The 23977-nt window shown below is 36.1% G+C and overlaps 4 protein-coding genes across 9 annotated transcripts; 2 read left to right on the forward strand and 2 right to left on the reverse strand.

Moving 5' to 3' along the window:
* Positions 1-6112: 6112 nt before the first annotated feature.
* On the forward strand, positions 6113-9602 carry LOC149375537 (uncharacterized). Of its 2 annotated transcripts, none has more exons than XM_089598306.1 (4): positions 6113-6307; positions 7599-8338; positions 8408-8851; positions 9124-9602. In XM_089598306.1, the coding sequence occupies exons 1-4, from the start codon at positions 6255-6257 to the stop codon at positions 9543-9545; spliced, it is 1659 nt and encodes a 552-aa protein (XP_089454432.1). In that variant the 5' UTR covers positions 6113-6254; the 3' UTR covers positions 9546-9602. The 2 variants fall into 2 exon arrangements, with proteins under 2 accessions (XP_089454432.1, XP_089454433.1); XM_089598307.1 differs by having other exon boundaries at positions 9113-9179.
* An 82-nt stretch (positions 9603-9684) lies between these two features.
* On the reverse strand, positions 9685-11106 carry LOC106642336 (zinc finger matrin-type protein 2). Its single transcript, XM_014357086.2, has 5 exons — positions 10953-11106; positions 10427-10647; positions 10287-10360; positions 10056-10201; positions 9685-9976 (listed from the first exon to the last, which is right to left on the reverse strand). The coding sequence occupies exons 1-5, from the start codon at positions 10959-10961 to the stop codon at positions 9833-9835; spliced, it is 594 nt and encodes a 197-aa protein (XP_014212572.1). The 5' UTR covers positions 10962-11106; the 3' UTR covers positions 9685-9832.
* A 1223-nt stretch (positions 11107-12329) lies between these two features.
* Positions 12330-16983, forward strand: Ubc4 (ubiquitin conjugating enzyme 4). 2 transcript variants are annotated; one of them, XM_089598173.1, is made up of 6 exons: positions 12330-12772; positions 12864-12949; positions 14473-14625; positions 15547-15629; positions 16019-16182; positions 16255-16983. In XM_089598173.1, exons 2-6 carry the CDS (start codon positions 12884-12886, stop codon positions 16389-16391), a joined length of 603 nt encoding a protein of 200 aa, XP_089454299.1. In that variant the 5' UTR covers positions 12330-12772; positions 12864-12883; the 3' UTR covers positions 16392-16983. The 2 variants fall into 2 exon arrangements, with proteins under 2 accessions (XP_089454299.1, XP_089454298.1); XM_089598172.1 differs by having other exon boundaries at positions 12332-12949.
* Positions 16984-17911: 928 nt separating this feature from the next.
* On the reverse strand, positions 17912-21983 carry Rfwd3 (ring finger and WD repeat domain 3). 4 transcript variants are annotated; one of them, XM_089598171.1, is made up of 5 exons: positions 21673-21983; positions 21257-21440; positions 20516-21016; positions 19502-20414; positions 17912-18976 (listed from the first exon to the last, which is right to left on the reverse strand). In XM_089598171.1, exons 3-5 carry the CDS (start codon positions 20958-20960, stop codon positions 18430-18432), a joined length of 1905 nt encoding a protein of 634 aa, XP_089454297.1. In that variant the 5' UTR covers positions 20961-21016; positions 21257-21440; positions 21673-21983; the 3' UTR covers positions 17912-18429. The 4 variants fall into 4 exon arrangements, with proteins under 4 accessions (XP_089454297.1, XP_089454294.1, XP_089454293.1 ...); XM_089598168.1 differs by having other exon boundaries at positions 21257-21535; positions 21671-21983; XM_089598167.1 differs by having other exon boundaries at positions 21257-21535; positions 21623-21683.
* Positions 21984-23977: the final 1994 nt, after the last annotated feature.

A 23977-nucleotide genomic window follows, 5' to 3' on the forward strand; every position in this document is an offset into this window, starting at 1 on the left:
ATAAATAAAATATCACAAGCACCAATCCCCACACAACCCGGAACACTTACTGGTCCCTTTATTTATTTAAAATAAAGTGAATAAAACAAGCGCCAATCCCCACACAACCCGGTGCGCTTACCGGTCCCTTTATTTATTTAAAATAAAGTGGATAAAACAAGCGCCAATCCCCACACAACCCGGTGCGCTTAATGGTCCCTTTATTTATTTAAAATAAAGTGAATAAAACAAGCGCCAATCCCTACACAACCCGGAGCACTTACTGGCCGCTTTGTTTATTAATTAAATAAATAAAATACCACAAGCGCCAATCCCCACACAACCCGGTGCGCTTACTGGTCCCTTTATTTATTTAAAATAAAGTAAATAAAACAAGCGCCAATCCCCACACAACCCAAAACGCTTACTAATCCCTTTATTTATTTAAAATAAAGTGGATAAAACAAGCGCCAATCCCCACACAACCCGGTGCGCTTACTGGTCCCTTTATTTTTTTAAAATGAATATAATGATAAGACAAGCGCCAATCCCCACACAACCCAGTGCGCTTACTGGTCCCTATATTTATTAATTAAATAAATATAATACCACAAGCGCCAATCCCCACACAACCCGGTGCGCTTACCGGTCCCTTTATTTATTTAAAATAAAGTGGATAGAACAAGCGCCAATCCCCACACAACCCGGTGCGCTTAATGGTCCCTTTATTTATTTAAAATAAAGTTAATAAAACAAGCGCCAATCCCCACACAACCCGGTGCGCTTACTGGTCCCTTTGTTTTTTTTAAATGAATATAATGATAAGACAAGTGAAAATCCCCACACAACCCGGTGCGCTTACTGGTCCCTTTATTTATTTAAAATAAAGTGGATAAAACAAGCGCCAATCCCTACACAACCCGGAGCACTTACTGGCCGCTTTGTTTATTAATTAAATAAATAAAATATCAAAAGTGAAAGTCCCCACACAACCCGGTGCGCTTACCGGTCCCTTTATTTATTTAAAATAAAGTGGATAAAACAAGCGCCAATCCCCACACAACCCGGTGCGCTTACTGGTCCCTTTATTTATTTAAAATAAAGTGAATAAAACAAGCGCCAATCCCCACACAACCCGGTGCGCTTACTGGTCCCTTTATTTATTTAAAATAAAGTGGATAAAACAAGCGCCAATCACCACACAACCCGGTGCGCTTAATGGTCCCTTTATTTATTTAAAATAAAGTGAATAAAACAAGCGCCAATCCCTACACAACCCGGAGCACTTACTGGCCGCTTTGTTTATTAATTAAATAAATAAAATACCACAAGCGCCAATCCCCACACAACCCGGTGCGCTTACTGGTCCCTTTATTTATTTAAAATAAAGTAAATAAAACAAGCGCCAATCCCCACACAACCCGGTGCGCTTACTGGTCCCTTTATTTTTTTAATATAAATATAATAATAAGACAAGTGAAAATCCCCACACAACCCGGAGCGCTTACTGGCCGCTTTGTTTATTTAAAATAAAGTGAATAAAACAAGCGCCAATCCCCACACAACCCGGTGCGCTTACTGGTCCCTTTATTTATTTAAAATAAAGTGGATAAAACAAGCGCCAATCACCACACAACCCGGTGCGCTTAATGGTCCCTTTATTTATTTAAAATAAAGTGAATAAAACAAGCGCCAATCCCTACACAACCCGGAGCACTTACTGGCCGCTTTGTTTATTAATTAAATAAATAAAATACCACAAGCGCCAATCCCCACACAACCCAGTGCGCTTACTGGTCCCTATATTTATTAATTAAATAAATAAAATACCACAAGCGCCAATCCCCACACAACCCGGTGCGCTTACTGGTCCCTTTATTTTTTTAAAATGAATATAATGATAAGACAAGCGCCAATCCCCACACAACCCAGTGCGCTTACTGGTCCCTATATTTATTAATTAAATAAATAAAATACCACAAGCGCCAATCCCCACACAACCCGGTGCGCTTACCGGTCCCTTTATTTATTTAAAATAAAGTGGATAAAACAAGCGCCAATCCCCACACAACCCGGTGCGCTTACCGGTCCCTTTATTTATTTAAAATAAAGTGGATAGAACAAGCGCCAATTACCACACAACCCGGTGCGCTTAATGGTCCCTTTATTTATTTAAAATAAAGTTAATAAAACAAGCGCCAATCACCACACAACCCGGTGCGCTTAATGGTCCCTTTATTTATTTAAAATAAAGTGAATAAAACAAGCGCCAATCCCTACACAACCCGGAGCACTTACTGGCCGCTTTGTTTATTAATTAAATAAATAAAATACCACAAGCGCCAATCCCCACACAACCCGGTGCGCTTACTGGTCCCTTTATTTATTTAAAATAAAGTAAATAAAACAAGCGCCAATCCCCACACAACCCAAAACGCTTACTAATCCCTTTATTTATTTAAAATAAAGTAAATAAAACAAGCGCCAATCCCCACACAACCCGGTGCGCTTACTGGTCCCTTTGTTTTTTTTAAATGAATATAATGATAAGACAAGTGAAAATCCCCACACAACCCGGTGCGCTTACTGGTCGCATACTTATTTTACAATAAATATAGTAATAAGGCAAGCGACAATCACTACATAAGCTGGGGCGCTTACTAGTAGCAATAATTATCATTAAAAAGCATTAAATAATCATTCAAGCGCAACCAGTGGTGACCAGTGAGTATCCTGGATAGTCAGGTGATAAGCACTCGCGTTGTTACTTAATAAATTTTATTAATTATTACAGGGACCAGAAAGCACTCTGGGTTGTGTGGGGATTAGCGCTTGTATTATCATTATATTCATTTAAAAAAAATAAAGGGACCAGTAAGCGCACCGTGTTGTGTGGTAATTGGCGCTTGTTTTATCCACTTTATTTTAAATAAATAAAGGGACCGGTAAGCGCACCGGGTTGTGTAAGGATTGGTGCTTGTGGTATTTAATTTATTTAATTTATTAATATAGGGACCAGTAAGCGCACTGGGTTGTGTGGGGATTGGTGCTTGTCTTTTCATTATATTCATTTTAAAAAAATAAAGGGACCAGTAAGCGCACCGGGTTGTGTGGGGATTGGCGCTTGTTTTATTCAATTTATTTTAAATAAATAAAGGGACCAGTAAGCGCACCGGGTTGTGTGGGGATTGGCGCTTGTTTTATCCACTTTATTTTAAATAAATAAAGGGACCGGTAAGCGCACCGGGTTGTGTGGGGATTGGCGCTTGTGGTATTTTATTTATTTAATTAATAAATATAGGGACCAGTAAGTGCTCCGGGTTGTGTAGGGATTGGCGCTTGTTTTATTCACTTTATTTTAAATAAATAAAGGGACCATTAAGCGCACCGGGTTGTGTGGTAATTGGCGCTTGTTCTATCCACTTTATTTTAAATAAATAAAGGGACCGGTAAGCGCACCGGGTTGTGTGGGGATTGGCGCTTGTTTTATCCACTTTATTTTAAATAAATAAAGGGACCGGTAAGCGCACCGGGTTGTGTGGGGATTGGCGCTTGTGGTATTTTATTTATTTAATTAATAAATATAGGGACCAGTAAGCGCACTGGGTTGTGTGGGGATTGGCGCTTGTCTTATCATTATATTCATTTTAAAAAAATAAAGGGACCAGTAAGCGCACCGGGTTGTGTGGGGATTGGCGCTTGTTTTATCCACTTTATTTTAAATAAATAAAGGGACCATTAAGCGCACCGGGTTGTGTGGTAATTGGCGCTTGTTCTATCCACTTTATTTTAAATAAATAAAGGGACCGGTAAGCGCACCGGGTTGTGTGGGGATTGGCGCTTGTTTTATCCACTTTATTTTAAATAAATAAAGGGACCGGTAAGCGCACCGGGTTGTGTGGGGATTGGCGCTTGTTTTATCCACTTTATTTTAAATAAATAAAGGGATTAGTAAGCGTTTTGGGTTGTGTGGGGATTGGCGCTTGTTTTATTTACTTTATTTTAAATAAATAAAGGGACCAGTAAGCGCACCGGGTTGTGTGGGGATTGGCGCTTGTTCTATCCACTTTATTTTAAATAAATAAAGGGACCGGTAAGCGCACCGGGTTGTGTGGGGATTGGCGCTTGTGGTATTTTATTTATTTAATTAATAAATATAGGGACCAGTAAGCGCACTGGGTTGTGTGGGGATTGGCGCTTGTCTTATCATTATATTCATTTTAAAAAAATAAAGGGACCAGTAAGCGCACCGGGTTGTGTGGGGATTGGCGCTTGTTTTATCCACTTTATTTTAAATAAATAAAGGGATTAGTAAGCGTTTTGGGTTGTGTGGGGATTGGCGCTTGTTTTATTTACTTTATTTTAAATAAATAAAGGGACCAGTAAGCGCACCGGGTTGTGTGGGGATTGGCGCTTGTGGTATTTTATTTATTTAATTAATAAACAAAGCGGCCAGTAAGTGCTCCGGGTTGTGTAGGGATTGGCGCTTGTTTTATTCACTTTATTTTAAATAAATAAAGGGACCATTAAGCGCACCGGGTTGTGTGGGGATTGGCGCTTGTTTTATCCACTTTATTTTAAATAAATAAAGGGACCGGTAAGCGCATCGGGTTGTGTGGGGATTGGCGCTTGTTTCATTCACTTTATTTTAAATAAATAAAGGGACCAGTAAGTGTTCCGGGTTGTGTGGGGATTGGCGCTTGTCTTATCATTATATTCATTTTAAAAAAATAAAGGGACCAGTAAGCGCACCGGGTTGTGTGGGGATTGGCGCTTGTTTTATTCACTTTATTTTAAATAAATAAAGGGACCAGTAAGTGTTCCGGGTTGTGTGGGGATTGGCTCTTGTGGTATTTTATTTATTTAATTTATAAATATAGGGACCAGTAAGCGCACTGGGTTGTGTGGGGATTGGCGCTTGTTTTATTCAATTTATTTTAAAAACATAAAGCGGCCAGTAAGTGTTCCGGGTTGTGTGGGGATTGGTGCTTGTGGTATTTTATTTATTTAATTTATAAATATAGTGACCAGTAAGCGCACTGGGTTGTGTGGGTATTGGCGCTTGTTTTATTAACTTTATTTTAAATAAATAAAGGGACCATTAAGCGCACCGGGTTGTGTGGTAATTGGCGCTTGTTCTATCCACTTTATTTTAAATAAATAAAGGGACCGGTAAGCGCACCGGGTTGTGTGGGGATTGGCGCTTGTTTTATTCACTTTATTTTAAATAAACAAAGCGGCCAGTAAGCGCTCCGGGTTGTGTGGGGATTTTCACTTGTCTTATTATTATATTTATATTAAAAAAATAAAGGGATCAGTAAGCGCACCGGGTTGTGTGGGGATTGGCGCTTGTTTTATTCACTTTATTTTAAATAAATAAAGGGACCAGTAAGCGCACCGGGTTGTGTGGGGATTGGCGCTTGTTTTATTCACTTTATTTTAAATAAACAAAGCGGCCAGTAAGCGCTCCGGGTTGTGTGGGGATTTTCACTTGTCTTATTATTATATTTATATTAAAAAAATAAAGGGACCAGTAAGCGCACCGGGTTGTGTGGGGACTTTCACTTGTGATATTTTATTTATTTAATTAATAAACAAAGCGGCCAGTAAGTGCTCCGGGTTGTGTAGGGATTGGCGCTTGTTTTATCCACTTTATTTTAAATAAATAAAGGGACCAGTAAGCGCACCGGGTTGTGTGGGGATTGGCGCTTGTGATATTTTATTTATTTAATTAATAAACAAAGCGGCCAGTAAGCGCACCGGGTTGTGTGGGGATTTTCACTTGTCTTATTATTATATTTATATTAAAAAAATAAAGGGACCAGTAAGCGCACCGGGTTGTGTGGGGATTGGTGCTTGTGTTATTTCTCACATGTTTGCCAGTCACATTTGGGAGCACTGGTGAGAACCTCTGGAATGCCCCCTTCTTCTCTGCCTATTCGCTTCTCCAACACTCTATAGATTGGTATGTTAGTGACAGTAACTTTTATGTTACTGACCGTCATTTTCACTGCGGGAATCCTCTTCACCCAACGCTGGTCATGTATTGTACTGTATATTAGTATATCTATAAATTTTAGAACATTTAAAGACGTTAAAAGTTACAAGGTACATACACTACATACATGCGCTGTCCTATCAGTCTGCACTGACACTGACTGCAGTGGCTTGTAATAGCGTCTCGTATCATCAGCAATCTCGGCGTTTAAGTTTTACAGTTTTTAAAGATATAATTGTAAGTAAGTGCGGAGTGAAAAACTGCGATTGTCCAAGACATGTTTTACCTAAGTAATAACTACAAATCGGACGACGAAGACTTTGACAACAGGTAACTCGATAGCAAGTAGAATTTATATCTTAATTATACGTTGTATACAAAAAGTGATACACGCATACCGTTCGTTGCGTTGCGTAGCTTTATTGTAAAGTTCTGTAGCTTAAATAACATATAAAAAAAAAAAGGTATTGTCGCATCACTTGATACAGTCGGCATCTGCATACACATGTATCTAATATTTCCACACTTGCAAGGAAGTGCAACTAGTGCAAGTCTCGTCCTGTTTGCGCAAACAAATGAGTTGCGACCCTTCCGGGCCACTGCAACCGGCAGTTCCTCTCGCGGAAATTTTGAAGAGTCCTCGAGTACTCATACACTGATCCTGGCTGACAACTATTTTTCTCGCACACTTCAAAGCCGTACAGCATCATAATTATGTCGTTTCACGCGTGTTTTATTGCCATGTGATTCTGTCCTCGCGCATTATAGTTACAGCATCACACACACACATCAGCAGTTGTTGTTTATTAGTGTTCCGCGAGTAATTTTGGTTAAAATTAATAATACACATATGGAAGTCAGTGAGATTAAGTCGGAAGCCGTATCGCCTCCCCCGGCATCGCCTGCAGCCGGAAAATTTGACATCGTGGACAAGTGGCGGGCGCGCGTTTTGTTCAGGACACCCGCGAACCCGGCCGGTAGTGGCTGCAGCAGCGGTGACACGTCCACGGTATCTCCAATAGGGACGAGCTGGACCAAGATGATCGAGCGCAAGATGGCCGTGCTCAAGGTGGCTCTTCCCTTCCTGACCGAGCGACAGCTCCTAGGCAAGGCGTGGCAGGAGTGCGGATTTAAGAGCATCATGGGTGGCGTCCCAAGGTGCTTTTTTTTTTTTTTTTTTTTTTTCTCTGTCCTAGTGTTATTATTGCCAGGACTCGGCGGTTCAAAGCGGCATGTGTGTCAGCTCGCACAACCTCGAGATGCGTACGCGCCCATAAACCGGGATATTTTCCGTTACGATTTTGAGCGGGATTTTAAGCTTTTTCCATTTGCTTCAATGATATTTTAAGCTTTGCTTTATCTTACACACACGTATTTTTTTCTATCCTTCATAATTTTATCTAAAATTGAAAGTACAAAATAACACAATATTGGTCGATAACAAATTCTTCATAAAAAATTCAAGTTACGTTGAGAGTGATGATGCAATTGCAATTGTATTTTGTTCAATCTATGCTCAACTTAATCTTCAATACATTATTATGTTAAATGTATGTTCATATTTGCATGTAAATTAATGAAAATACTTTTTTTTTTTTTTTTTTTTTTTTTCTTTCAACAGATCAGGACTACCGCCGAAAATAAAGAAGGAATTCACCAAACGCGGTCATTCGAGATTTAGCCAAAAGCCACGAATCAAGAAAGAACCAAAGACTGAAGAATGCCCTTACTCATTTTTGGATCCAAAACCCGAGCCGTCGCAATCTCAAGCTAGTGATCAAGATTTTAATGCGTCGTTTGATACTGAAATTCAGACAATTACAAACAACGCTCAAACATTAGACTTATTTCAAGTGTCTGAAGGGAATGAAGCGGGTGCTGTATCTCCAATACTAAACACTAGAAAGAAATTGAAAAAAGCCCATTTTCGTAATAAAACCAACCAACTAAATCAGACTCAGAGCAGTTACATACTGCCTTGTTCATTAAATACCACTGAACCAAAACTTTACTTTGATCATACGAAAAATGTTGCCCTTGTACCATCAACTTCAAATGAAAAAATCAGTTCACAGTGTATCATTAGCAATGAATATCCGACGACTCAAGAGGTATCCAACAAAACATCATCAAGTCAAGACAGTGAAGTGCAATCAAATGTACATAAAGTTTTTCCTGAACAATTACAAAATTCACTAATGCCATCAGATATGTGGGTTATAAATTATAATGAATTACAGAAGTGCATGAATCTCGATGCAAAGCACATGATAATTGAAATCAATAAACCACCATTACAATCGCAAACTCCATCCATGATAGAAAATACAAACGAAAAGTTTATTAATGAAGAAAGCATAGGTGAACAAAATACTTATACTTCGCATCTACTTATTGACGTCTCTTATCTGTATAATTTTAATTCTTCAGGTACAGATTCCAGTTGTAGTTATGCGGAAACAACTCCACTACAAAGTACAAAAGTAAACGCGAAAAAGAGAATAGTGTTTGAAACTGTTGCAGAAGTATATCATAGTGATACAGACGTAGTAGAAAGGACAGAAGTTATCGAAAAAACTCCAGAACATCAAATTATAAGGCCAAGTAGTCGCGTTCCAAACTACAACGGGTATTCCGTAGCATCTTGCGATGTGGATAAAATCGAATATGCAGAAGAATATTTAGAAAAAAAAGATGAAAATGAAATGCAAAACATCTGCGTTACTCCTGTTCAACATATAAATGCTGCACATTTTAATGCCATCGAGCCAAATGTTGTACACCTTAGTTGTGAAAAGATGGATGAGGAACCAATAACGTCAGGAAATAACGACGGCATTGATAAAGGGCAATTCAAAGTACAAGGTCATTCAGGTAAAATAAATATAAATTACGATAAAGTTGTTTAAAAATTCAAATTTTTGCTTTCTTGTTGATGATTAATTAAAAAAATTATTTTACATGAAATTAACTTTACCCAATATTGCGATATTTCCAAATACGAATGAGGTGTTGGGATTTTGTATCTATGTCTTTAAAGTCATTGTTTTTTAATAAAGTATGCACTACCTTATTTAAATTCTAAAAATTATGTTGGCAAGGATACTTTATTCTACACTAAATGGTCAATTAAAGTTTGATTTCAGAATTTTATCGTGATACAAGAGTAAATGGAAAGAATGGGCTAGTTTATAAAAGTCACCAACTCAATCATGACTATAAAAGTTCTCAACTCGACTATGACACTCTTTCTATATCACTACCTTTAACACCTGTGGATTTATCTGAGTACACTAAATTACCACCAGAGTGTCTCCTTTCCAATTGTTGCAGCGAACAAGATGCATCATGTACAAACTTGAATATAAGACCTATTGAAAAGAGAAATTATTATTCTGATAAGGTAATAAATTATTTGAAAGATCATTTTGACTCCATCATACCGCCAGATCGATCTATGAAAGATTTTTTATTAGCACCAGAAAAAAGTTTTAAAAAAGTAGTTGCTGTAGTACAAAGGAAGATAGTTCATATTATGTCAGTTTTAGATGAAGAATATGGTTTTTAAAAGACAAATATTAGATCAAAGAGATGGAAACATTAGATTTTGAGTTAAAAATGTACAAGAGTGAGATTGACAAATAGATGTAATCATTTTAAATAAACTTTTTACATAAGTATTAACAATAAGATTTTTTCTTATCCCTTTGTTAAAAATTTCATTATGACATACTTCATAGTATTTCACAATTGTATCTACCATAAAGTAACTGAAGACAATAATATAGCATTTTATAATTTACATACTTAGCCTAAATCTAAGGAATACAGAGTAAGAAAATACATAATACATTCTTATTTTTTCTTCTTTGAACCAAAATCAGAAAAGCCCATTATAGCTGTCATCTCATCTACTGGCTCTTCATCCTCCTTTGGCTCTTCAATTTTTCGCTTCTTGTCTTTACGCTTGTCTTTTCTGTACTCTTTCATTTTTTCTTCCTGAAATTTATAAAGGTTTTTATTTAATACAAATGACTGCCACAATAAAGTAACTTGTAAAACCGTAGATCTCCATTACCTCTTCTTTTAACTCTTTCAGCCTCTGTTCAAGATCATAATCTTTTTTCTTTTCATCCATCTTCTTTTTGTTAAGAGCCATTCTAGCTTTGACCTGTTCTAGTGTCGATCTCTCGATCTTCATCGACATACCCAAGTTTCTTTGATCTAAAACGTTAGTTTTTGTCATAAATTTTATACTTGAATATACAGTACAAATAATATTAAAGAATTTAAGAGACTTGGAGCTTACGTTTTGTTCCATTGATGTGATCAAGGAAGTTAATGGAATCCTTGACAACGCAGTCGCAGACATTGCAGTAATATCTGAAAAATTATGATATATTAAGGCCTATCAATCAAATTAATATTCATCACCGAGGGTATACTAACCCTCCAGACTGTGAACTTGGGGTATTTTTACTAATGACAACGCTTTTGCCAAGTTTGGACTCCAAATCGACTTTGTAATCACGTTGTTTCAGCAGCTCTCTTTTGACTGCAGGCTGCTTCGGGATCCCTAATTCTTCCTCTGCTATTTCCTCTTGTAGCCTCTGCAGGGCAATTCTCTCGTACTCTTCTCTGTTCCATTTTCTTCTGTGGTCATCTGGCCTCTGAAAGTGATCAAAAGATCATTGACAAAAAATATTGATCTGACAGGACATTGTTTACATTGTGTTCACAACATTATTAAAATCTTTGTATTGCCATAATATGAAGTTCTAGAATAAAAACGTAAACATAGTGATGGGTTTTAAAACACATTTTTTAATTTAGTACTAAAATCTTGGATGATTGTATAGTTTATCAGTCTTTTCTATTTATTATGAAATTGAACGAATTTTAACCTCTGAGGTGACATTTGACACCTTTTTAAATCAAGCCAAAATAATATCAAGAGATGAAAAGTATACTTTACCGTTGACATTTTAACTAATAATTATGTACAATTTTTCTATAAGAAATTCCTGTTACTTGACGACTTTTACTCCTTTTTTAATTCTTGTATATATACATATATATGTATTATATTATTGTTATTATACTACGAGAACGAGAAATCGAGAAATAGAACAGTGAGACGTGAGTATATAGAAGTGACAAGAAAAGTGACGGAACAACGCGTTGTCGCCGTAGAAAGTTGTACAGTCATTGCCATCTAGCGAGGCTGATTCTGAAATAAAAAGTTACACTTACAGCGCTGTTAGATGGCGCTGATGCTAATCTCAAAGTTATATATATATACGTTATTATATTCAGACCAAGAGCTGACTCCCGAAGGTGGTCGAAAATTTGAACCAGCCGCCACTTTCATCATATTTTGTTCTGGTGAAGTTATGTGGTAGTTAAAGTAGTGCCATTTGATCAATTTTGTAAACCAGCCGCAATTATCTTTGATCAACAGATAAAAGTTAAAAACGAGGTTATAAGGTATATCTGTAAGTGTGATGTCTGGTGAAACTAAAATTTATCTTCTACTTTAAAATTGACCATAAATGTATTTTTTAAAGGTCAAATTTCAAGTAAAAGATACATTTTTATCTTGCCGCAAATTCCATTATAAAGTACAACTAATTATTTTCTGCTTGTTGGTTAAAGTTGCGGCTGGTTTATAAAACTAATCACATATCACCACCTTAACCACCACATAACTCTTCATCAATATGAAATATGACAAAAACAATTGAGGATCTAATACTTAAAGATTTCTCAATTTTAAGTGAGAGTGACCTGTGGCGGCTGGTTTAGATTTTTGACCAATACTCTCGGACCTCAGCTCTTGGTCTGCACAGCTCCCCCTCCCTTGCCTCTCTAGAGATTCCTCGCGAGTCAGCACAGTGAACTGTGCGAACGACTTGCATCCAGAAAAAAAAAAAAAAATACCAAAAATTGCGGAATCGTTTGCAGGTTTTGCAATTGCCATGCAAAAAATTGTCAGAGTATTATTTTTTTGTAAAAAAAAAAAATGTAGTACGTCCTGCGAGAATCTAATAAAACTATTATTTCGCCTCAACGGTAGAGTTTCTACTATTAAAATTATCACCAGTCGTTTGCAATTTAATTTCCAGTGCGTGTAAGGATCGCAAAATAGTCGAATTAGTTATATTTATTGAATAAATAATTATATTTATATACGAGAGTAAGTCGAGTCATCTTACTCCCACCCCAGGCCAAACTGACGTATTTCGAGTGTAGTGCGCATGCGCCCTGGCCTGGGGTGCCACCCAGGGGTGGGAGTAAGATGACTCGACTTACTCTCGTATATAAATATAATTATTTATTTAATAAATATAACTAATTCGACTATTTTGCGATCCTTACACGCACTGGAAATTAAATTGCAAACGACTGGTGATAATTTTAATAGTAGAAACTCTACCGTTGAGGCGAAATAATAGTTTTATTAGAGTCGCGAGTCGCGAGCCTTGTGATCATCTGATCGCAGGTGTGCGCTCCGAAAATTTGGCCGATGATAGTGAAGAGCGGAGATAGTTCCTGAAATTAGGCCCAGTGCGTTCGCGTGTCTTCCATGTATGCTGTAGTTGAAGCAGCTAAGGCCGCCTAATCCAAATTCAGTATCAACGCATATATGTTATCTACGGTTTCAGTTGTTTTACTTTATCAAATTGTCATCTAAGTACTCTACAAGGTTCGTGCGTTTGTTTATTTACACGCGAGGAGTCGAGGAACTGATAACAGGGAGAGAGAAAGAGAGAGTGAAACAGATTAAGTACACAGGTGGGAAGCAAATAATTGACCTGCAGACAAGGTGCAGGGCCGACGACATCAGCTGTGCAGTCGTTCATACAGATAAGTTGCCTTTCTGCAGATTAGCGTGGAGCCGGAGCCATGGCGACGAATATCGCGGCCCAACGGATCAAACGCGAATTCAAAGAGGTTATAAAGAGTGAGGAGGTGAGTGTCGTTTTCTTAAGTCGTGTATTATGTTGTTGCTGCAGGCAATTCCCCTAACTTGCTTTACTTTGCATCCACTGTTTGGATATAACTTACGTTATTTCATGTGCCATCTGCCAAGCTATCTTGTTCTCTTTGTCCAGTGTTGTATCAACCTCTTCATCAAGGAAATTGCATAACCCAACAGCCCTTGCTGGATCTAACGAACTTTTGCCCTTTTCCTCATTATTCTTACGTATCGGCCAGCTTTGATGTGAGAGCGTACTTTGTTCTGTGGTCCTTTGTGTGAGATGGCCGCTTATTTGTAATGCTACCAAATTTTAGATTTTTTGTTAACGCGAGGTGAAACTGTATGATGACTTGCACTGACACCTTTGGGCTGACCGTATAGTCTCTTGTTATTGTTTGTATAAACTTACTTTTCTATATGTTTGGCTCTACAAATGACTTTTAAACAACAAATTTTCACCGTTTCTCCAAGAGTACTTGACACTTAGAAAAAAAGTAATAAAAAATTTGATTTTTACAGAGTTAATTGCTTATCCTAATTATTGGACTTTTTGCAGCTAGAAGTTTAGTTCACATGTCCATTAAATGAAAAATCCTTCACTTACTAAAAAGGAAATACGTTAATCTAGCTCAGTCCGATCTTCAACATATTAAAATTTGTTATTAGTGGAGTCTTAACTAAATAGAAGTTTTATAAATAAATAGTGAGTAGCTCACTAACGATATATATATAATAAAAATTAATATCTACGAAAAATATTACAACTCCATACTTTTGTAGGTTCATTCTTTGCACTGATTTATGACTGATAATTCAAAGTGTGGTTTTAAATTGATGTCGTAGCACAATTTATTAGATTGAATACTTATATTTCTTTCTATCTATTTTTAAAAATAGTTTTTTGAACAATTCCAATCTTCAAAAGTAACAAACTTACTTATGATGTGTTCTCTATTTGTTCCCTCTTATGTCAGTTCATAGGATAATCTGCATGTGATGAAAATATTTATCAGAACAGGCAGTTTCTTCATGCTAATTCTTATACTATACTTTACAGGCAGTTTCTTATACTATATTATAATGCACTGCAAAAATATTTCAAATAATGTCAAGGATCAGTTCTTATTATTTCTTGTGTTGAAATATTATTTATTAATATTAATTATCAATCCATGTAAAGTATCCGTCTTGAAATAGTTAACAACATGTATACAATTTTAACTAAGAATTTATTTTTAGCCCTGTTTACTATAAACATAAAAAGTTGTAATTTTAAAGAACTGTACATTACAAACGTTTTCTATAAAAGTGATTTATACAACATATCAATACCTATTATTATTGTTTAATAGAGCTTAATTATTCAATGAAATATTTCTACAAAATGTAATGTTGGAACAGCTTTGATTGTGTATTATAAGTGTACCTTAAAGAAAATAACATAAGAGCTGCAAGTTACTAATAATTAAGTATTTTAAAAATATTTTCTAATATTTATATGAATCTATCTTAGGTGGCACAATGCTCCATCAAAGTAGAGCTTGTTAATGACAGTTGTGTGGAACTCAAAGGTGAAATAGCTGGACCTCCAGATACTCCATATGAAGGGGGAAACTTTGTTCTTGAAATAAAAATTCCAGAAACTTATCCGTTTAATCCTCCAAAAGTAAGTGTACTTAACGTATTTGCTTATGCGTAATTTATTTTTCCGCCGTCGGGTGGTTTTGGGAGGCTGGTACTTCCTCGGGCGAAAAAGCAGTTTTCCGGAACTCGTTCGAAAAGTCTCCTTTACGAACCTCGTTACGTCCCTCGCCTTCAGCTCGGGCCGCAAACCTCTCGGTTTGCAAACAGAGACTTTTCAAACGCGTAGGAAAACTACCATTTCGCAATAATGTGCGGAAAATGGATGTTTTCCGCACTGGCATTAGTGTGAAAAATCGATTTTCCCACATAGTGTGCGACAAAGGTTTTTGCTGCACAGTGTACGGAAAAGGTTTTGCCGCACAGTGTACGGAAAAGGTTTTGCCACACACCGGAAAAAATTTTGCTACACACTGGAAATCAAAATTCATACCTATTTTGTACCTATTTTCCTCACACATTGCGAAAAAACTTGTACGCAACTCGTGCGGGACGATTGCCCGCACTCGTATGGCCGGTGACGGTAACTCGTACCTTGCGCTCACACACGTGCTACGCACTCGTGTGCTCAACTGGTACTCGTTCCCGTCAACTCCGGCCACTCGTGTGAGTCAATCACTACTCGTGCGGGAAATCGTCTTTTCCGCATTTGTTACGTAAATAACTATTTATAAATTGATACTTGGTACAAAACTTTATTTTTTGAAGAAATGAAAATCATGAAATTTTGGTGAAGTAGTTTTTTTAAATGCATTTAATATGTTTAAAGTTTCAAAGATTACTTCTACAATAATAGTTTTCTTATTTATGGTATTCAATGAAATAAAAAAATTAAATTTTTACTCCAATTGAATACAAACTACGCTTTTACAATAAATTTTTTTTCATGCACTAGATATTGCTAACTTTTATATTTATAGTTTAATATTAGTAATTTATATTGTAGGTTCGTTTTATAACAAAAATATGGCATCCAAATATATCTTCAGTGACAGGAGCGATTTGCTTGGATATATTAAAAGATCAATGGTAAATTCATAATATTTGTTAATTATAACAGTTTGATTACAATAATGTATTTGGATTATGAACTATAAAATGATCGATTTTGTAATTTTCAATTTAGTTAAATGTTACGTTTAGCCTTGACAAAATTAAAAAATACGCTTAATATAACAACTAAAAATTTACAAAATATTATGTTGTGAAATTTGATGCTGATTTTAAAAACCGTAATTCAACTTTTTTTACCTTCACTACAAATTAGTTTGTATGTAAAGTTTACCCGTACTTCAAGCAAAAAAAATCCAGTTTCGTAATCTAAAAATATCAAATACTATTTGAATATTCTCATGAATAAATTTAAACATGTCATATAACTGTGTTGGCAAAAGTTCATAAATTTCTTTGTTTCGCAGGGCAGCGGCAATGACTCTGCGAACTGTATTATTATCTTTGCAAGCTCTTTTGTCAGCAGCTGAACCAGACGATCCGCAAGATGCTGTGGTGGCAAAGCAATACAAAGAGCAACCAGAAATGTTTCGCCAAACAGCAAAACATTGGACATCTGTATATGCTGGCGGTGAGTTGTATAACAAAAAAATTCAGTTATTTACTCTTTGTATGACAAAAATATTGTAAAAAAATTATATAGGGCCATCAAAAATGCCAGAGCTGGATGAAAAGATCAGGCGCTTGACCGACATGGGTGTTGAGGAGCACAAGGCGCGAGTCGCTCTTTCCTCCTACAACTGGGACTTGGAACGTGCTACAGAGCAACTCTTTAGTTAGTGATGACTGAACAGTTGTAGCTTTACCCAACTTGTGTATCACCTGTTTTGTAACGCGAGGAATACTCCATCGAGCTCAGCATAGCTCGATTTCGATCAAAATCCCCATCTACGTGCGCGTTGTGACGCTATACTCATGACTCGTGTTTTTGGACAAATCATCTATGATTGATCGATCAACCGTTAATAGTTGTGTAATTTATTTTGTAAAATACTTAGTCGTGAGAGAATAGAGAAATCAATGAATATTTATGCAAGCTAATGATAGTAAAGTGAGTGTAAAACGAAACGAGAGTCCAAATTCAACGCCGGTATCGTACTTTAAAAATATTCTCTTATAAATACAAGCGAGCGCAAATCATTGTCACGTTGATTGTGCTGTTTTTGCGCATCTAGCAATTGTATTAAAAAAAAAGAGTTCACAAAAAAATGCTACAAAAGGCCCGCAATTTTTTGTCAACTTCTTACTGTTTTGCCTTTTATAATATCATACACTGTAACTTTGTACATGTGATATTTAGTTGCCAGATTGTCTGGCTGATCTGTTTTTGAAGGGAGTGTTTACATAATAAAAACTGCCTTTTAGTTACATTTTTTTTTTTCTTTCTTTTTTTTTTTTGTAACTGAATCTCTTTTTTCAGACGTCACTCAACTTTTTTTGTATTACATGAAAACCTATTATATTTACAAATATTTACTATTTTTGGAGTAATTCAGTTGGCTACAAAAAATTGCACCAAAGTTGCTTTTTAACATTTAATTCTTGATTTTTAGGATACTCTGTAAAAATAACCATGATGCAAATTGATGAAAAGGACCTTGTCTTGCAATTTATTTGAATTGTTAAAAAAAAATGTTTATCAACATAAAATCTTTCTCTTGTATCTCATTCGAATATTGAGAAATTAAAGTTTACTTAGGTTCGGAATGTACATTGATGTAAAAGATTTATTTAGAAATAGACATGTAAAAAGAATTATACGCTAAACGTTAAATAGTTGATAATTAAATTTTGTACATTTTCCGGTGCATAAGCCGATGGATAAACGCTCGTTCGGTCACTATGTACGCTTATATACAATTACTGCAGTTAAAGAAAAAAAATTTATTCCCACGTGTCTATACATGGAAATAAACAGTTTACATTCCAAACTCGGAAACAACGATGCATTTATCTATTACCATTTCATTTCCGAATACTGCTGATTTAATCTGAAGTTAAAACTAATTTGTAAAAAAAAAATAACATCTACAAATTACGAATTTCAAAAAGATTTGATAAAAATTAGTATTGACTTCGCACTGTGTTTAAATTTTGAAACTTTTAATTCGTTTGAAGCTAAACTTTTGAATTAATATTTTAACTCTATGAGAAAGCTTTCGATTCACTTATATTCGTTCATCATCATGCATACAAACATTTCAACAGTGCTTATGAGTTGGTTAAGACCAAAACGTTTTTTTTTATTTTGAAGTAATTGCACGATCACTCAAGTTTTTTTATTAAAAAGTTGCGCCATTCTACGTAACGAAACTAAATTTTATCTACCTATGTTCGTAAAACGTCGTGACCTACGAAACTCTCCTAATAATAAATTGGACAGTAAGCTTACAAAATTTTTAATGTAAATTCATTATCAACATTAAAATAAAATTTAATTCCTTCTTAAGAACTGTGTTTTTATTTACGAATGTACAGTCTTGTACTACAAAATATAAAATTTCTATCTAACTGCTTTGGTAACGAGGAAAAATTTATAAAATGCATTACCAGCAATTTGAAGTGTGACACAAGTATTAGTGGGTGACCCAAGTATTGATAATTTAGAATTCTACTTATTTTGTCGTTTAAAACCTTAATATCTAGAAAAACATGTCAAGGATTTTAACGGAAAAATTTAGTTTACAGTTAATAAATGTACATACTTCATTTATAAACATTATTAATCAATACATATATACAGTTTATGTCACAGAGTTTAGAGTACCACCAACTCAATTTAGATTTACAAACATGGCTTACATCGTAAACCTTGATGCTAAGTACTCGTGCTTTTGTGTTTGAAGAGATGTAGTTTATTTTTCGTTAGAACAGCTTGGCGTGTGCCGTCATATTCGAAAGAGCACATGTCAAGCACCTCTTCAGCCATTGGAAGCTTAAAGGATTCGGTACCAGTAGATATACTCCATCCCAATAGACTTTTATCACTATCGTTGTTAGCAATGACTAACGTATCATTTGGTAGATTCATGTAACATGGTCTTGATAATAATTTTTGCATACTCCCACCATTAAACGAATGCACAGCATTAAATTTAATTTGATCATCTCTTTTCTCTATTGTACAAACATTGTGACGTATAGTCGGATTTTTGGCATTTGGTCGACAAGAAAGCAACACGTGGTTGTCTTTATCGTTGTATCTTAAATACAAAAAGGGACCTTCAACATCAATTTGATTCCCCACGTAGTTGCCTTCCTTATAACTGTATGCATAGCATGAATTTAACTGACAAGCTAAAAAACCTCCAGCATGCATAGTTGGACTAGTAGTTGGAATCGAAGCCAATGACACAACAGGAGAGCTGCAATGAATTGATTATTCCAATAATTATTTTTACTTCACTTTGCATTTTTTTTTTTTTTTTTTAAGCTATTTTAAAGTGATAATGATACTACATGCTCAAGAAAACAATTACTTTTTTATTTCTATAGACGTATGTAAATAATGTAGTTAATGTGCTGAAATAAATTAAATGTATTTCAGAATGTATGATAAAATTAATTTTTTTTTAGTAACTAGAACACCAAGTATAAGCTATACTTGTATATAAAAACAAATTAAAGTGATTGTATTATGACGGTCCGAAGTAAAAAAAGAAAAATTGTTTAACATAACTATGTACAAGCTACTAGTGTAATAATAAACTAGTCAAAAAAACAATAGCAAACAAGAAACGTCAGAAAGAAATGCATATTTGTATATATCATAAATTTCTTTTTCTAGATGAATAAGCTCGCGAAAATTTTAATATGAAGACATAGGGTGCATTAACTTAAAATCAACAAAGAAAGTTCTGAAATCATTTGAATAGTAAATAATTTCTTACTGATCATTGGCGTGGTCTTTTGTCGAGACACTCGATTGTAAAAATCTGATGTCATATTCCATTACGCTACCCTTAGCTCCACCAACAAAGAACGCCTGTTGGTTATAATTTGACCAACAGCAACTCCATAAATTGGTCTCTTCCTTGTAACTGTGGCTTAGACAAGCTGTACGAATATCGGTCAGTACGACTTTTTTGTCAAAACCAACACTTAGAAGGAAATTTGGGTGTTGTTCTTGAAAAGCAATGTCCCTGATAGAATTGCTGTGAACACAGACTGGTAAAGAAGTCACATTGTGTTCCAAGAATATTCTGTTGATAGAATTGTCAGAAGAAATTGCTAAGATTTTGTTCCATGGATTGTAAGCCATCACTCTGCAAGAACCTTTAATGTCATAAATCTTAGTTCTACTTAGATGTGAATTTTCACTTGTAACGTTTAATGCCGTTCTTTCAGCAGAAATTATTGCAAGTTGACTCTGAAGATCGTGAATTTTTTGCTTCATATTAGATATTTCTGCACGATATGCTTCTTCTTTAGTGCGATAAAGACTTAATTCTTGTTCAATAGTTTTATGTTTTGCATTTGCATCATTCAGCTGCATTTGTAATTTTTCTTTTTCAACAGTGTCAATACATATTAGTTTTTTGGCATACAACACTCTGACATCTTTCTTTGTTGCTTTAGCCTTGCATTCTGGACAATTTTTGGCATTTTGAGTTCTGCTGAGCCACTGGATAATGCAAGACATACCAAATAGATGACCACAACGCAGAGAGCAGAGCCTGTGCTCGCCCGCATTGGTCCAGGTTTCCAGGCATATTGGACATTTTTGGTCATCATCTATCGTGTCATCTGGACTCAAGGGTCGTACTATTAGTTCCGGTAAATCCAATTTAATTTTTTTGTGAGCTGAAATACAAAACCAACAATGCATATATATAGTTGTAAGCAAGTGCATTGCAACAGGAGCTACTACTGCCAGCCGATTGGGTATAACATGTTAAACTTACACTGAACGATATTCTCGACGGGATCGTTCTCTTGATGCTGGTTCAGCGATGACGGTTGCACTGGTGGTAACGCGGGTGGCAAAGCTGGCTGAGGGAGGACCTGATTGTCAGCCTCAACATTGGAACCTGCTTGGCTGGACCTAGCACTGGAGACGGTGCTCACTTCACTCATATTGTCATCTTCGTCCATCGGCGTTTCTTCTGTGTCCTCACCACTGTTATCATCATTACCCTCATCCTCGTCGTAGTCACCGTCCTCAAACTCTTCGTCTTCATAGTCGTCGTCGTCGTCTTCGTCATCATCGTTGTCGTCGTCATTCGTGTGCCAGCTCTCGTTCTCATCCTCATCCATCAGAAAATCCGCAAACTCCAAATCTTGCTCGTCGTACTCGCTGTCATAGAAATCCTCGTCGTCGGCGTCGTCATTCATGTCAGTGCTGTCCATTAATCGCTGGTAGATCTGGTTGATGTTCTGCAAACTCGGTGTGTCATTGTTCTCTCCTGCGGAGGAAGAAACAGAGGCGCGCCGCGACTCAAGGTTAGACGGGGGCTCGAGGCGCTCGTTACTGAAGCCGTCAGGAAAATTGATAGAGTCTATTAACCAACCATCGTCCATGTTACGATGCGTGTAGCAGCATCGGACAGACGACTGGCTAGGCTCTACGACTGTGGCTCCGAACGATCGCTATAACGGTACGCTTATCAAAGGACACCACCTCATCCACTTGCTTACCTACCTACCTAATTTAAATTCGTAGATATATAAGTACCGACGGCCAGGGAGTGACGACTTTGACTTGTTGGCACTTGGCACGGAAAATGCACAACTTGCAACTTGCACAGACAGACGCTGGGTGGTTGGTGGATGCAATCAAAACATCATCACGTGCTCCTCGATAATTGCGTGCATTGAAATTTTGAATATCTATATAATAATGTATGAGGAAGTAGGTAGAAATGTGATGCACTGTTGATTTGTTGGACAGTGTATAAGGTATGGACTGTCCTTTATTAACTAACCTGAAAAAAAATAATTGATTGTTGCTGTGAGAGATATAATTGTAGAAAAAAAAACGTGTAATGACAATTGTTACTAAATTCGAATACCCTAATCATTTAGTTAATTATTTCTATTAGAACAATTCTGAAACGCACACGTATGGGTCTTCGTCTTCACATATTTCACAGTATCACACTGGAGTGCACTCACTGCACTCTTTTTGATTTCATACTCTTCTGCTATCTTTCCACACCGAGGCGAGAGACTTGAATCTCTTTAGATTACTTTATTTTTAAGCATGCTAATTTAATAAATATTTCTCCAATGACCATGAATAACAAGAGTTGCGCATTTTATGATTTTACTCATAACGAATGAACGAATAAACAAACAACCCAGAAGTCCCAGAAGCATCAGGCATCAGGTAAGTATGTGTATAATGAAAACGGTTTTGGGTATTGGGTCAAGCCAATACTAGGGGGCTAAGCGGCTATTAAGGGGAGTACTGGACACTGGACAGAGAAGCGCCAGTAAATTAAAGGTATATATAGTTGACTTTCCGATCTGACGGTAATGTAGAGCGCAACTTACCGAAAATTACTTGCTCTGGTAACGATTGCGGAAAACACCTCATCACACGCATGATGCACGTAGTATATTATACCACGTGTGATGGTGTGATTGTCTTCCCCTGTGTGATAATGATTTGACAACAAATAGATAGACGGACAGCTCAACATACCGCTATCTCTTTTGCACTTGGTATAACGCTCGCCGCTCTCGCCGCCCTCGCTGGTGAAGTATTTAAAAACAATAAAACATATTTAATAAAGTAATGCATTGGAAATACCTAACTGGAAAAATGTTGAAGAAAAGCTATGATTGAATGCATTTTATTTTTTTTTACTAAAAAAATATTATTCAGTAGTGTGCGCAAATATCACGTTGTATACTAAAATACTAAAGGTATTGGATACTTATACTTTTCGTCTTTACCGCCACTAATATGGTAGTCGAGCGTTGTGTAACAAATCCAGCTATTTGTTGTCACATCATTATCAACACATTATCAGGATAAGCTTTAATGATGTGACAACAAATAGATGAACGACAACTTGTAACACTTGTCGTCCATCTATTTGTTGTCAAGTCATTATCACACATTGTCAGAGTAAGCACAAGCACACATAATATAATAGTATATCGCGTGAAGTTGTGAAGAAAGTTATAGCATTCAGTTTTCATCAGCTTAAGTATAACGTTCGTTAGCAGTGTGATTCTACGTGGCAGTAAATCGTAATTGTTGAGTCGTGATCAAAGTTTAGAACTGTTTTTTTATCAACTAGTAAATTTGCCTTTTTTTTTATTAACACGTAAAATTTTTCAATAACATTTGCAAAACACGTTTGTGTAACTGTATTTCCGTCGCTTATTTCAAATTAGCCCTATTTGTACTAACGTTTGTACCCTCGAAACTTGTTTAAAAATATTGACATTGACAAGTTATAAGGTTTTTTTGTGGTATAGAAATGAATCAACTTATAGAAACCAGCTGCGAGGTAAGTCGACTTCCATTCAAATGTTCGAGCATATTCCGGAAAAAACCGGCCGCATGATTTTTAATTTGAGAAGTAAAAGAAAGAAGCATTTTCTATCAGTTTTGAGGTAAAGAAATATTTACATATTGCAAAATAGATTAATTTTCGAACGCAACTTTATGTAGCTGTAGCTACTAGCTAATACCATGATGTAAAAATACGCGATGCGGCGTTCCGACGTCTCATTTTCGTGCCGTTCTGCGCCTTCCATTGCGACGCCATATTTGAGGGAGACGTGGCTATATACTACAGCGGCGAAGAGCCTGTACAATGAAACGAAGCCGCTTAAGTTGAAACTAAAACTTATCCCATGCATCTCACCTCGAATTGAGATATATATATTTATATATTTGTACATATATACGTAAACTGATCATCGTTTACCTGTTTGTTCAGTTTTTTATGTGCAAATATTGCCGAATTGGGTGTTTGGTCACTATAATAACTGGAATGAAAGTATTGAAGCAAAAAATATACATTGTTTCACGAGTTTCTTGATGCTAATATATGTTTGATATTTTAAAAACTTTTGAAATCCGCAGACAGACATGGCGGCGCGGTGGAAGCCATGATGTAAGAAATATAATGTGTGGCGTTGCACATCCATTTTGATTCGCACCGCCATGTCTGTCTGCGAATTTCAATAGCTTTTAAAATATAAAGCGTATTAACATCAAGAAACTCCTGAAACAATATATATTTTTTATTTCAATATTTTCAATCCAGTTGTTTCAGTGACCAAACACCCAATTTGGCAATATTTGCCTAGAAAAAACTAAATAAACAGGTAAACGATGATCAGTTTACGTATATATACACAAATATATAAATATATATATATCTCAATTCGAGGTGAGATGCGTG

The sequence above is a fragment of the Copidosoma floridanum genome, unplaced genomic scaffold (genome assembly GCF_036245765.1).
Source record: "Copidosoma floridanum isolate Cflo_tuat_1 unplaced genomic scaffold, Cflo_Japanese_pri ptg000006l, whole genome shotgun sequence".
NCBI lineage: Eukaryota > Metazoa > Arthropoda > Insecta > Hymenoptera > Encyrtidae > Copidosoma > Copidosoma floridanum.

Excerpts from the sequence above, each read along its gene's own strand:
- Rfwd3 (XM_089598171.1), bottom strand. The coding sequence starts at position 20,960 with ATGGACAGCACTGACATGAATGACGACGCCGACGACGAGGATTTCTAT. Across the intron at positions 20,415-20,515 it reads CGTCGAGAATATCGTTCAGT|CTCACAAAAAAATTAAATTG; the intron begins GTAAGTTTAACA and ends TTTGTATTTCAG. Across the intron at positions 18,977-19,501 it reads AAAGACCACGCCAATGATCA|CTCTCCTGTTGTGTCATTGG; the intron begins GTAAGAAATTAT and ends AATTCATTGCAG.
- LOC149375537 (XM_089598306.1), top strand. The coding sequence starts at position 6,255 with ATGTTTTACCTAAGTAATAACTACAAATCGGACGACGAAGACTTTGAC. Across the intron at positions 8,339-8,407 it reads TATTAATGAAGAAAGCATAG|GTACAGATTCCAGTTGTAGT; the intron begins GTGAACAAAATA and ends TTAATTCTTCAG. Across the intron at positions 8,852-9,123 it reads CAAAGTACAAGGTCATTCAG|AATTTTATCGTGATACAAGA; the intron begins GTAAAATAAATA and ends GTTTGATTTCAG.
- LOC106642336 (XM_014357086.2), bottom strand. Across the intron at positions 10,361-10,426 it reads CCAAGTTCACAGTCTGGAGG|ATATTACTGCAATGTCTGCG; the intron begins GTTAGTATACCC and ends ATAATTTTTCAG. Across the intron at positions 9,977-10,055 it reads TGAAAGAGTTAAAAGAAGAG|GAAGAAAAAATGAAAGAGTA; the intron begins GTAATGGAGATC and ends TATAAATTTCAG.
- Ubc4 (XM_089598173.1), top strand. The coding sequence starts at position 12,884 with ATGGCGACGAATATCGCGGCCCAACGGATCAAACGCGAATTCAAAGAG. Across the intron at positions 14,626-15,546 it reads ATCCGTTTAATCCTCCAAAA|GTTCGTTTTATAACAAAAAT; the intron begins GTAAGTGTACTT and ends TTTATATTGTAG. Across the intron at positions 16,183-16,254 it reads GACATCTGTATATGCTGGCG|GGCCATCAAAAATGCCAGAG; the intron begins GTGAGTTGTATA and ends AAAATTATATAG.